Genomic DNA, 14,009 nt, shown 5'->3' on the forward strand with positions numbered 1-14,009 from the left:
ATCGGAGACACGTGTGTCAGGTTTTCCAGAAGCTGAGGGAGAACCGCCTCTATGCCAAACTTGAGAAGTGTCTGTTTGAGGTGAAGGAGTTGCCTTTCCTGGGGTACATTATCTCAGAAAAGGGATTGGCTATGGACCCATCCAAACTTTCTGCTGTCTTGGATTGGCCTCAGCCTAAGGATCTTAAGGGGTTGCAGCGTTTCTTAGGCTTTGCCAACTTCTACCGCAAGTTTATTAAGAATTTTTCTGCGATAGTAGTACCTCTCACCAACCTCACTAAGAAGGGAGCTAATCCTTCTAAGTGGACGAGAGAGGCGGTCAGAGCCTTTGAGACGCTGAAACAGGCCTTTTGCACAGCACCAATTCTTACTCATCCAGACACCTCCAGACCTTTTGTTCTCGAGGTCGATGCCTCAGAGGTCGGTGTAGGGGCAGTTCTCTCACAGTATTCTGGGGACCCTGAGAGGTTACATCCCTGTGCCTTCTTCTCTCGGAAGCTCTCTCCAGCCGAGTGTAATTATGATATCGGCAATAGAGAGCTTCTGGGAGTAAGATTGGCTTTTCAAGAGTGGAGACATTGGCTAGAGGGTGCAGAACATCCCATCACGGTTTACACTGACCACAAAAATTTGGAGTATCTAGAGAGTGCCAAAAGACTCAACTCCCGACAAGCCCGGTGGGCATTGTTTTTCACCCGCTTCAATTTCCGCCTCACTTATAAACCAGGTTCCAAAAACGTGAAGGCAGATGCCCTGTCCCGCTGCTTCCCCGAGGCTGCTTCCGCCCTGGACTCTGAGCCAGAAACCATTCTCCCAACTAAATGTTTTCTTGCTGCCCTGGGGGCCGCAGAAGTAATGGAGGACTTGTCCTCTCTTCTTGAGCCTTCACAGGCAGAGAGTCAACCTGACAAACCCGAGGGTCGATGGTTTGTACCCATTAACCTTCGATTGAAGGTCATCCAACAGCTTCATGACTCAAAGTCTGCCGGGCATTTGGGTGTTAAGAAAACACTTGCCCTTGTTAAACGTCACGTGTGGTGGCCCAACATGTCCGTGGATGTTAAGGCCTATATCCAGGCATGTACTGTTTGTGCCAGATGTAAACCGTCCCGGTCTGCCCCTTCTGGGACTTTACTCCCACTGCTAATTCCCCAGGCTCCATGGACTCACATTTCCATGGATTTCATCACAGATTTGCCAAGGTCCTCTGGAAGTACGGCAATCTGGGTAGTGGTGGACCGTTTTAGTAAGATGGCCCATTTTATCCCACTCCCTGGATTGCCCTCGGCCAGAGAATTGGCAGATCTGTTCTTGAATCATGTCTTTCGATTACACGGAGCGCCGGATGACATTGTTTCAGACAGAGGAGTGCAATTCATCTCTCGCTTCTGGCGTTCTTTCTGCTCCCGATTGGGTATTAATTTGTCTTTTTCTTCTGGTTTTCACCCAGAGACCAACGGTCAGACGGAAAGGACTAACCAGACCCTGGAGCAATATCTCCGTTGCTTCGTGTCAGACTGCCAGGAGGAATAGGCAGCGTATCTACCCTTTGCGGAGGTGGCTTATAACAACTCTGAGCATGCTTCCACTAAGATGTCTCCGTTCAGGTGCGTGGGGGGCAGGGATCCAAGACTCTCTTCTTTGGCCGGACCCTCCACTGACTCACCGGTGGTGGATCAATGGTTCGAGGATAGACATCCCATTTGGTCGTCGGCCCAGCGGAATCTCCGCAGTGCGGTGGCGCAACAGAAGAAGTTTGCTGATCGTCATCGCACCGTAGAGCAAAAGTTTAAGGTGGGAGATCAGGTGTGGGTCTCCACCCGGAACATTCCGCTGCGTCAGCCATCTTCCAAGTTGGGTCCTCGATTCATTGGCCCATACCCAGTGACACAAAAGATCAACCGAGTTACGTACAAGGTTGCTCTTCCACCGTCGATCCGAGGAGTGAACACCTTTCATGTTTCACTTCTCAAATCGGCAGCCGACTCCGCTCCCTTCATTCAGACCCCATCCCCGCTGGAGGTCCAAGGGGTACCGGAGTTCGAGGTGAACAGAATTTTGGACTCTCGTTTTGTCCAAAGGTCTCTTCAATACTTGGTGGACTGGAAGGGTTTTGGTCCAGAGGAGAGATGTTGGAGACCTGCTCGCCAGGTGCATGCGGATGAGTTGGTGGCAGCCTTTCACCGGGATAATCCGGGGAAAGCTTGCTTGGAGTCTTCAGAGCCGCCTCCTCGAGGGGGGGGGGGTAATGTAAGATCCTCACCTGCTTAGCACTCCAGGGGAACCAAGAGGGGTCCTCGTGGAGTTGCGGGACAGGTTATGCGTGTCTCTGATGCACCAGCGCTGACCCCTTTGCGAGCCAGTGCGGGGATGCGTTCGCGTGGACATCGGAGGGGAGGACCGTCGGAGTCCCGGGGACAGAGTGGCCAGGCGAGTGACAAGACGCCGCGGCCAGGGTTGTCTCCGGTGTCTCCTGCGACTTCCGTTTCCGCATCTGGGTCCACGCGCTCGCATACTCGCGCTGAGTCAATCATGCGTCCGTGCGTACGCACGAGGGCAGGTTCGCAAAGGGATACACGGTCGCGAGTACGTGCTTCTTATGCGCTTCGTCGACCAGTGGCGCATAATATACTGACTCACAAGAGCAAAGTGGATTAGGGAGCCAGCCATGGGTTAATCAACTTGTGATTGCCTTAGGCCATGTACTCAGGTGCAGGGCAATTTGTTCACCTATGGTAGTGGACACTTGGCACCCTGGGATTGGTCAGCAGGCATTTAAAAGGAGGTCTCTCAGGGTGATCAGTGCCCACTGTTATTTTCCCTCAACCAGGTATAGGTCACAACTGCTAGTGACTGAGGACTGCCAGGAACTTTGTCCTTTGCAGCGGAGCCAAGATCTGGAGTGACTCGACTGCCAAGTGCACAGCATCATTCAGCACTGGTTGGGACTATTCCTGGAATCTCCTTGCCTGGTTTTTTGTTATTATTCCTTGTTACCAGCAAGTGTCCTGGACGTTTATGTTTCTGGTGAATAAACACCTTTTTGCTTTCATCACTGGTCTGTTTGTTGGTGCCTTGCATTACACTACTTAGGTAGAGTTCCTGCACCGTCTCTGTTGCTGCAGCCGTTACACCTGTCTGGCTCTATGGTGTGCTATGCGGCCCTGTTTCCCTCTTTTCAGGTGAAATAGAGGGCCTCCTTTAGTTGCCATTGCACTTACTTAATTGTGGTGTGCTCCTGTCGTTCTTTGTGGTACCGTGCGGCACTATTTCCCCCTTCCCGAGTGGAATATAGGTCCCATTGCTAACGTGGCAGCCGTTGCACTTCTCTGGTCCTAGGGTGCACCATGCGGCCACATCGCTCTAATCTTAAATCTAGTACCTCTACCGTCTCCAGATGCTGTACCCATTGCACCTGTCTGGTCGTATCTCTACACTACACGGCCGTATTTCTACTTTACAGGTTGAGAACCGTACCCTCCAAATGTGGTCGCATTCCCGGATGCTGTGGTTTTGTTTCCACTCTCCTTAGACGTGTATTTTTTTAGTACCCACGTGCTGGGCCCTATGGTGCAATCTGTGGCTCATACAGTTTCTGTATTACTGGGTGCTTCCTTCCCCGGGCTCTAATCTGTGCTGCGGATGTTGGTTTCTTCCCTTTTTGGTTCTTCTATACATCTGCCACTCCGTTACTGTCGTGCTCTATGTTCTCCTTGTACTTTCTCAAGGCACTGTCCACAACAGGCCATCCTGGTTCAGCATGTACATGGTAACCATATTTGGCAGGGGTGGGCCAGCCCAACCCCCACCTCCACCTTGTCGGTCTAGTGCTACTTCTGGTGTACCCAGTATATGGCTGATCTGTTCTGATCTGGTGGGTGGTCCACATACAACCACGCTCCCTACACCAGGGCCAGGTGGTTGTTGGCTTTTGTGCTAGGGTTTCTATGGGCAACCCTATAAAATACTGCTGTCTGCTGCACTCCGCGTTCCCCATATTATAAGGAGTACCCGCGTTGTTTTCTATTACAAAGCGGACTATTCCTGGTGGAGTACAGTGATCGCCACTGGATCTTCTCCTTGTTGGGGTACGTAGCTTGGTGAGCACCGGCCGCTGCAGCAGTTTTCTGCCATCACTGGATGTCCACCGCCACACGGAATTCCTCTGGGGTCAGCGACATTATCCTCGCTGGACGGTCCTCCCTGATGATTCAGGGACAGAACCACTGAGTGCCACACACCTGCCTGGTGGGTGAATTTTCTGCTGATTGCTCTTGCATCGGACAGGGTTCCGTAGTTCCTTCTGGGTCCGGGTGTTCCCTTATATTCTCTGCTTAGTTGTACTATCTAACAGAGGGCAGTCCCCTTGGACCTTGCTATTGTCTGCGCCTGTCAGGTACTTTCTCCCCCGGGGAGTCTTCTGTATGTCGGTCGCAGCTGGTTTCTACATTTCGTGTAGTCACTCCCGTTTCTTTTATAGCGACTTCGCCATTCCTTATGCATATGGGTGTCTGTTGTTTTAGTGGTACAACCCAAGCCGCTGTACTTGCCCTCCCTGGGACAATGTATGCAGATCGCTAGCCACTATTCTTAGAATGGCTAGTTGACCATGGCCAATTCCTTCCCCTATGGTAGTTCTTTTAATTTTTTGGATATTCAGTTTTTTGTTGTCCTCTGGTGGTTCAGTTCCTGGTTCCTTGTGAGCCCATAGCGGGTACTCCTTTCTGGATTTCTCGTCCCCGTTCATTTCACCACACAGATTCTGTATGATCAATGTTTGGGAGGGGCCTGGGTTGATTGTTCCCCTTGTGGGTTCCAATAGCCTTGTGGACCTCTTGGGATTCGTGTCTATCTTCCCATCCTCCCACGTCAAGTACCTGGTATTGAGTGGTTTAGTGCTACGGTTTGCATTTCCACCTTATGGTCTCCTTCGGGAGGGACTTCCTCCTGTTTGTAGAACCTTCCTCCTTAGATTGTTGGGAGTACTCCCCTTCTCCTCCCATGTCCCTCAGTCCAGTGTGTCCCTGCTGAGATTTCCTGGGTCTGCATCTCCCTGATACTTCATTTGGCCGGAGTTTTCTCCGGTCTTGCGCTTCTCAGCGATATTTTGTTTTCAGAGTTCCTCGTCTCCTGGTTTTGGGATGCAGGTCTTATCTTATCTTTTTTCCTGGCCTTTACTTACAACCCCCTCCCTTTCCAAGGGTTGGCGGTTTCCTTTCGCGCCTTTGGGGTTTTCACCTTTCAATAGGGCGCTTAACTTCATCACCTGCTTCGCAGTGGGGGGAGACCTGCTCACTTCATTGTGAGCCTTGCTATGGCTTCCCTCACTCCAGTGTGTCCCTGCTTGGATTTCCTGGGCCTGCATCTGGTCCCCTTTTTTCCCCTGATACTTCGTTTGGCCAGAGTTTCTCCGGTCTTGCGCTTCTCAGCGATACTTTGTTTTTAGAGGCTCGTTCCTCGTCTCCTGGTTTGGAGATGCAGGTCTTATCTTTTCTTTTCTTCCTGGCTTTTTCTTACAACCCCCTCCCCTTCCAAGGGTTGGTGGTTTCCCTTAGCGCCTTTGGGATTTTCTCCTTTCAATAGGGCGCTTAACTTCTTCACCTGTTTTGCGGTGAGGGGAGACCTGCTCCCTTCACATGTGAGCCTTGCTATGGCTTCCCTCACTCGTTTGGCCTTCAGTGATTCCGTGTTTCCTTGCTCCCCCGGCCTGTCAGGGGTTGGCCTCAGGGTGTTTGTGCTTTCGCCTAAGACGATTAGAATGTTAGGTGCTCCAATACACGGTGCTGTCCTACTTTCTCTCCAGCCTTCGGCTGAGCTGGGTGTTCCCCTTTGCCTTCTTCGTGCATTTGGGTCGTTCTCCCAGGCATTTGTCCTGGGGTGCTGGCAGTCTTCAATGTGGCTTCCTTGGGGTTTCTCCCTTGTTATGAGGCTTCTTGCCTATTCCGTGCTTTTCTCCTGTGGGGTCACTTGGTTCTCCGCACCTGTATGCCCAACAGGTGGCGTGGCTGTTCTTTTCCCACCCTCGGGGACTGCTTTGGGACGTCCCATGGTGCTGTGTCCCGCAATGCCATGCACGAGAAAATCGGATTTTTTGTACTCACTGTAAAATCCTTTTCTCGTAGTAGGTATTGGGGAACACAGATCCCACCCTATGTTTTTTACTTCCGCTTCTCCGGGCTGGTCTCTAAGATCTTTCCCGGTACGGGAGTTGTTGGTTCCTTGCCTTTCTTCTCTCTCTGCTTTTGGTACAAACTGATCTGTCTAGTGCCTGTGGAGAGGGTATAGCCCAACAGGGAGGAGCCAACACTTTTTTATGTCTAGTGTCGCCTCCTAGTGGTAGTTGGACATATACCCATGGTGCTGTGTCCCCCAATGCCTACTACGAGAAAAGGATTTTACGGTGAGTACAAAAAAATCAGATTTTTTTGGGCACATGATATGTCCCTCATGAGCTCCTTTTGGATAAAGGCAGAGCTGATCAGGGTCTACCAAGATGTCGGCTATCATGTGATAGTCCAGTTGAGGAAACAGCATAGCCACTACCTTTATTCACTGCATAGTGTGCTCATTGTGCACTATATACCGAACACATGAAAATGCAGAAGTGTTAATAAGCTGCTTCTGTCTTCTCCTTAGGGTCCCCAGCTTTCACTGGCAGCCAGGGACCCGACCTGTTCCTGCTAGATTGCAAGAGCTTTAAAGGGCTTCTGTCACCCCACTAAAGTGATATATTTTTTTTGGGCTAGTTAAATTAGTTATATAGCGATATATGAAAATATAATTGTGTTACTTACATTGATCCAGCAGTTTATTCAAAAAATGAAGTTTTATCATATGCAAATTCGGTCTCTACCAGCAAGTAGGGCGGCTACTTGCTGGTAGCTGCTGCAGAAATCCGCCCCCTCCTCTTGTTGATTGACAGGGCCAGCCGGGATCTCCTCCTCCGGCCAGCACTGTCGGCTTTTCAAAAATCGCGCGCCTGTGTGGATTCGGCGCAGGCGCTCTGAGATGAGGAGGCTCGTCTCCTCAGAACTCCCTCAGTGCGCCTGCGCCGATGACGTCTTCTATTTCGGTGATGTCATCGGCGCAGGCGCACTGAGGGAGTTCTGAGGAGACGGGCCTCCTCATCTCAGAGCGCCTGCGCCGAATCCACACAGGCGCGCGATTTTTGAAAAGCCGACAGGGCTGGCCGAAGGAGGAGATCCTGGCTGGCCCTGTCAATCAAAAAATCACTTTAGTGGGGTGACAGAAGCCCTTTAATACAGCGCTGAGGAACACAAAAAGACAGCAGGACAGGGGCCACAAATCATTGCTTTGACGGTGATGAGTTGTACACCCCTTCCCTAAAATAACAGATCTGTGAGTAACATTTTTTCATAGCAGGACAGTCTTACTGGGGTGCTGCAGTTTCTCTTAGGCTACTTTCACACTAGCGTTCGGGGCTCCGCTTGTGAGCTCCGTTTGAAGGGGCTCACAAGCGGCCCCGAACGCATCCGTACTGCCCTAATGCATTCTGAGTGGATGCGGATCCGCTCAGAATGCATCAGTCTGGCAGCCTCCGCTCCGCTCAGCAAGCGGACACCCGAACGCTGCTTGCAGCGTTCGGGTGTCCGCCTGGCCGTGCAGAGGCAAACGGATCCGTCCAGACTTACAATGTAAGTCAATGGGGACGGATCCGTTTGAAGATGACACAATATGGCTCAATTTTCAAACGGATCCATCCCCATTGACTTTCAATGTAAAGTCTGGACGGATCCGTCTGAACTACTTTCACACTTAGAATTTTTTCTAAGCTATAATGCAGACGGATCCGTTCTGAACGGATCCAAACGTCTGCATTATAGGAGAGGATCCGTCTGTGCAGACACCAGACGGATCCTCTCTGAACACTAGTGTGAAAGTAGCCTTAGGAATACTTTATAGAGGTAAACTGCACTGTAAGAAAATAATAAATATATGTAGTGGTATCGGATGAATAACGTGATAAAATTACCTAGGATTGGTAATTGGCTAAATAGTCTAGTCTAGTGCATTGTTATAATGTGTATTTTTAAAATCCCTTTTTTTCTTAGACAAATGCTTAGTGATCTTAAAGAAAAAGACATCCCTGAACTAAGGAACAAGCTTGCAGCAATAAATAGGGAAATACAACGGCTGAAAAATGATGTGGAAGAACAGGAAACTCTCATAGCAACATTTATGTCTGAAGAGGAGAGTGCCAAGGCCTGTTTACAGGACATTTCTCTCATGGAAAGATATCAGGTAAGTTGAAAAAGGGGAAAAGGTAAATGTTTAGCTGTTACTCATTTTTACAACCTTTAAAAATGAAAACTAAATGGAAAAAAAATCAGTAAGCCCATTCAAACCATTAGGCCTCCTGCACACGACCGTAGGTGTACCGTTGCCGTATTGCGGAACGCATTTGCAGATCCGCAATACACGGGCACCATTCCGTGTGCATTCCGCATCAGGGATGCGGACCCATTGACTTCAATGGCTCTTTTCGCGCTCCTATGACGCGATCGGGGGGGCGGAGCCCAATCGGAACTCCGGCTCCTTCCTGCTGCTGCTGAGAAGCTTCTCACACTGAACGGCTTCTCCCCCGCTCCTCTCTGGATGCCTGAGCGGTAGGATTTTTTCTCTCTGTACTGATTCCAGTCACTTTTGTGAAGAGACCATCATGCCTAAGACTAAGTCCGGTAAGACCTCTTCTCAGACCCCAATGGGGTCCTGTTGGAGTGTCTGCTCCCACTTTCAGTCACTGGTGCCTGTGCCTCCTGCCCTGCCTCTGGACAGAATCACCTTTCTCCCCCTTCTCTTGCCCAGCCTGCGGCCCCGCTTGGGCATCTGCCATGTCCAGCGCGGCCGCTGATTTGGCCCTGTTCGCCAAGGCAGCCATGTCTTTCATGGAACGTATGTCCGTTTCCAATCCTGCGGCGCCAACCACTCCGTCCCCTCACAGTGGTTCCTGCAGAGGACGCCTGACTACTAAGAGGCAGCGTGAGCGACAGCATCCCTCCTTGGATGACTCCGCTTCTCCCCCTAGGCTAGAAGCTTGCTCAGACTCCTCTCCCCCCACTCCCTTAGGGAGCGCAGGTCTGAAGGGGAATTGTCCGGCTCGGACGAGGTCACGGAGCGGGACCTTCCGCCAAAGCTCTCCACCATGGTGGCTGATCTAGTAGCGGCTGTCCGTGACACTTTTAATCTCCAAGGGGATTCTCCTCCTTCCACTAGGAGGGAGTTCGCCCTTTTTCCTCCCAAAAAACCAGAGGCTGCTGTCTTTCTGGTCCATGAGGAATTTTCCGCTGTCATAGCCAGGGCATTCCGCCACAAAACGCATGGATACTCTCTATCCTTTCCCGGCGGACAGCGTGGAGAAGTGGTCTTCTCCCCCTAGGGTGGACCCCCCGGTAGCCAGGTTGGCCAAAAACACGGCCCTCCCTGTCCTGGACGGCTCCTCTCTGCAGGACGCTGTGGACAGGCGCCTAGATTCTCTGGCAAAATCCATATTCTCATTGGCGGGCACGTCCCTGCGACCTGCCTTTGCCTCGGCATGGGTGGCCAGAGCTCTCTCAATGTGGCTGCAGCACCATCACCAGGACCTGGCGGACCAAGGTGCGTCGGCGGACACGCTGGATTTGGTTCTCCAGAGGTCTCAGGCCTCCAAATTCCTCTGTGATGCTTCCATGGACATCGGTCCCCTTTTTGCCCGCATTTTGGCCCTCTCGGTCATTCAATGCAGGGAGGTCTGGTTGAAGGTATGGGATGCTGACGCTTCCTCCAAGCGTTCCCTTGCGTACCTCCCCTTTGAGGGTTCCAGACTTTTTGGGGCTCAACGGGATGAGTTCATCTCTGCCGCTACTGGGGGCAAGAGCACTCACCTTCCCCAGGCTAGGGCTAAGCGCCCCTTTCGGGCGAGGACTTCCGGTTCTCGGTACCAGTCCTTTCGCCGCTTCTCTGCGAACAAGTCGTCGCCTACTTCCTCTGCCGGAGGGTCACAGGACTCCCCCAAACAGCCCTCTTTCAAACCCCAGTCTACCTGGCGCCCGAAGACACAGACGACCTCGCCCTGCCGCTCCCAAGCAATCTTCTGCATGAAGGGGCGCCCCCACCCCTCGAGGTGGGGGGCTGCCTGCTTTCTTATCAGCAGGTTTGGACTCATGTTCAGGACGCATGGGCTCTAGAGATTGTAACGTCTGGTTACAAAATAGAGTTCGCGTCCAGACCACCGGAACGTTTTTTTCTTCTCTCGCGTTCCGGGGCATCCGATCAGAGCCTCAGACCTCTTACGGGCAGTTTTCTTCCCTTCTGGACCGGGGGGTTATTACCCCCGTTCCTCCAGAGGAACAGGGCACAGGTTTTTATTCAAACCTGTTCGTGGTCCCAACGAAAGAGGGGTCGGTACGTCCGATCCTGGACCTAAAACTGCTCAACAAATCTCTACGGGTGCAGAGATTTCGAATGGAATCCCTCCGCTCCGTTATTGTTTCTTTTCTTCCAGGGGAGTTCCTCGCGTCCGTGGACATCCAGGACGCTTATCTGCATGTTCCGATCGAAGAATCTCACCAACGATTCCTGCGCTTCGCCATTGGGGCTCGTCACTATCAGTTTGTCGCCCTTCCTTTCAGGTTGGCAACCGCCCCTCGGGTCTTTACCAAGACCCTGGCACCGATCATGGCGCTTCTTCGTACCAGGGGCATTCCTTTGCTGCCCTATCTGGACGATATCCTGATAAAAGCCCCCTCGCTTCCGCAGGCCGAGGACAGCGCCCGGATCACTGTTCAGACTCTGGAACAGTTCGGCTGGATAATCAATTTTCCAAAGTCCTCTCTGCTCCCATCCCAGAAGCGCCCCTTCCTGGGAATGATTTTGGACACCTTGTCCGCCAGAGTGTTCCTGCCACCCTCCAAGTCCTCCAGATCCAGGGGGCAGTGTCGAATCTACTGCGATCCCAGTTCCTCTCCATAAGGGAATGCATGCGGGTCCTGGGTCTTATGGTGGCCTCTTTCGAAGCCGTTCCATATGCCCAGTTTCACAATCGCTTGTTACAACAGGAGATCCTTTCCCTCTGGGACAAAACCTCTCGGGGTCTAGACGATCGCATCCGCTTGTCTCAGCGGGTTCGGGCAGCTCTCCGTTGGTGGCTATCCCCATTGAACCTGAGGTCGGGGAGATCCTTTCTCCTGGACGGTCGTCACCACCGATGCCAGCCTCCTGGGTTTGGGCGGCCAGTCTCGCACGGTTCAAGGGATTTGGTCGGCGGCAGAGTCTCTCCTTCCAATCAACATTCTGGAACTGAGAGATTTTCCGCTCTCTCTCTCCCATTGGACCCCTCTCCTTGCGGGCCTCCCAGTGAGGATTCAATCGGACAATGCCACGGCCGTGGCCTACATCAACCATCGGGGCGGGACCCGCAGCCGGATGGTGATGCAGGAGGTGACGAGAATTCTGACGTGGACGGACACGCACGTTCCGGTGTTGTCAGCAGTTTACATTCCAGGAGTGGACAACTGGACAGCGGACTTTCTAAGCCGCAACAAGGTGGATCCAGGCGAGTGGTCTCTGCATCCAGAAGTGTTCGAAGAAATCTGCCACAGATGGGGCCGTCCGGATGTGGACTTAATGGCGTCCAGGTTCAACAACAAGCTCCCAGTGTTCCTGGCTCGCGCCCGAGATCCGAAGGCGTACGAATGGACGCGCAGGTGTCTCCGTGGCAGGACTTCAGCCTCCTCTATGTTTTCCTCTCCTACCAAAGGTTGTACGCAAGATCGAGGCGGAAGGGATCCCGACCGTTCTCATCGACCCAGAGTGGCCTCGCCGCGCGTGGTTTTCGGACGTGGCTCGGATGCTGGCGGACGCCCCATGGCCTCTTCCCGACAGACAGGACCTACTGTCTCAGGGTCCGCTCTTCCACCAGAATTTACGGTCTCTTCGTTTAACAGCGTGGCTGTTGAAACCGCCATCCTGAAGAAGAGGGGGTTCTCGGATTCAGTGATTAGGACCATGATCAGAGCGAGGAAGTCTTCTTCCTCCCGTATTTACTATCGTACCTGGAAGGCCTTCCTGTCCTTTTGTGAGAGTTCGGGGTTCCCTCGCCTTCGCTTTTCCATCCCGATGGTACTGTCTTTTCTTCAGTCCGGGCTTGAGAAGGGACTGTCGCTTAGTTCCCTGAAAGGTCAGGTTTCGGCGCTGGCCGTCTTTTTTTCAGAGGTTCCTTGCTCTTATGGGTCCTGTGAAGACCTTTCTTCAGGGGGTGGCACATTCGGTTCCCCCGTATGTTCCCTCTTTGTCTCCTTGGGATCTCAATTTGGTCCTGCGCACTCTGCAGTCGGCCCCCTTCGAGCCTTTGAGGGAGGTCTCTCTGACTGTTCTCACCTGGAAAGTGGTCTTCCTTGTGGCCATAACTTCTAATACAGCTACATAGCATAGTGATTAAAGTTCTGGGCTATTATGCAGAAGCTGTGAGTTCAAATCCCATCACAAGCTTTTAAATCAGACTGGTGTTGGAGCTGGCCGCTCTTTCCTGTCGGGAGCCTTTTCTGGTTTTCCACCAGGATAAGGTTGTGCTCCGTCCGGTCCCCTCCTTTTTGCCCAAGGTGGTCTCTCCCTTCCACCTTAATGAGGATCTTGTCCTGCCTTCCTTTTGCCCTTCTCCGGCTAACCCCAAGGAACGCACTCTGCATTCCCTGGATGTCGTACGGGCCCTGAAGGTGTATCTCGCGGCTACTGCTTCCGTCCGCCGTTCATGGCGCGCTGGATCCGCTCGGCTATTTCCGCGGCTTATCGCGCTTGTGGTAGAGTTCCCCCGGCTAGGATTACCGCTCACTCCACTAGGGCGGTGGGGGCTTCCTGGGCAAGACGCAATTGTGCCTCTGCGTCTCAGCTGTGTAAGGCGGCCACCTGGTCATCCTTACATACCTTTACAAAGTTTTATCAGTTGCATCACTGGCTTCGGCTGATGTGGTCTTTGGCCGCAGGGTTTTGCAGACTGTGGTTCTTGTTTGACCGTTGGACGTTCCTCCTGGCGGTGCTGATATTTTTTCCCACCCCATGGACTGCTTTAGGACGTCCCATGGTCTGTGTCCCCCAATGGAAAAAAGTATGAGAAAAGGAGATTTTTTGTGAAACTCACCTGAAAAATCTTTTTCTCGTCTTTTCCATTGGGGGACACAGCTCCCAACCATTCTGCCTGTTGCAGGAGGGGTCTTCAATTCAGTTTCTGTTTATGGTTGGACCTTATAGCTTGGTCCGATGGTTTCGATGGTCGTCCTTGCATACCTTTACTGGTCGTCCTTACATACCTTTACAAAGTTTTATCAGTTGCATCACTGGCTTCGGCTGATGTGGTCTTTGGCCGCAGGGTTTTGCAGACTGTGGTTCCTGTTTGACCGTTGGACGTTCCTCCTGGCGGTGCTGATATTTTTTCCCACCCCATGGACTGCTTTAGGACGTCCCATGGTCTGTGTCCCCCAATGGAAAAAAGTATGAGAAAAGGAGATTTTTTGTGAAACTCACCTGAAAAATCTTTTTCTCGTCTTTTCTATTGGGGGACACAGCTCCCAACCATTCTGCCTGTTGCAGGAGGGGTCTTCAATTCAGTTTCTGTTTATGGTTGGACCTTATAGCTTGGTCCGATGGTTTCCATAATTTTTTCTTGCTCCTTCTCCTACTGCTTGTGCAACGCCTGAGTTCCTCCTGGTGGAGTCGGGGGGTATAGCCCGAGGAGGAGGAGCTCTTTTGTATTTGCATAGTGTCCCTCCTACTAATACCTCTAAGCTATACCCATGGTCTGTGTCCCCCAATGGAAAAGACGAGAAAAAGATTTTACAGGTGAGTTTCACAAAAAATCTCCTTTCCAAATGGGGTGAAATTAGAAAAAAAAAATGTTATTATTATTATTATTATTATTATTTATTTATTTTTTTTATTTATTTATTGCGTTCACTATGCAGTAGAATTGACCTGTTACCTTCATTCTCCAGGTCAGTGCAACTACAATGATACCACGCT

At 51.7% G+C, this 14,009-nt stretch overlaps 1 protein-coding gene across 4 annotated transcripts in view; it reads left to right on the forward strand.

Moving 5' to 3' along the window:
* RAD50 (RAD50 double strand break repair protein) overlaps positions 1-14,009 on the forward strand; it is a 362,910-nt gene that overhangs the window by 207,485 nt on the left and 141,416 nt on the right. For all 4 annotated transcript variants that reach the window (XM_040405264.1, XM_040405258.1, XM_040405281.1 and 1 more), the window contains exon 15: positions 8,072-8,261. In XM_040405264.1, coding sequence (XP_040261198.1) covers positions 8,072-8,261 — 190 coding nt within the window. The remainder of the gene's footprint in view (positions 1-8,071; positions 8,262-14,009) is intronic.

The sequence above is a fragment of the Bufo bufo genome, chromosome 1, assembly GCF_905171765.1.
Source record: "Bufo bufo chromosome 1, aBufBuf1.1, whole genome shotgun sequence".
Taxonomy (NCBI): domain Eukaryota; kingdom Metazoa; phylum Chordata; class Amphibia; order Anura; family Bufonidae; genus Bufo; species Bufo bufo.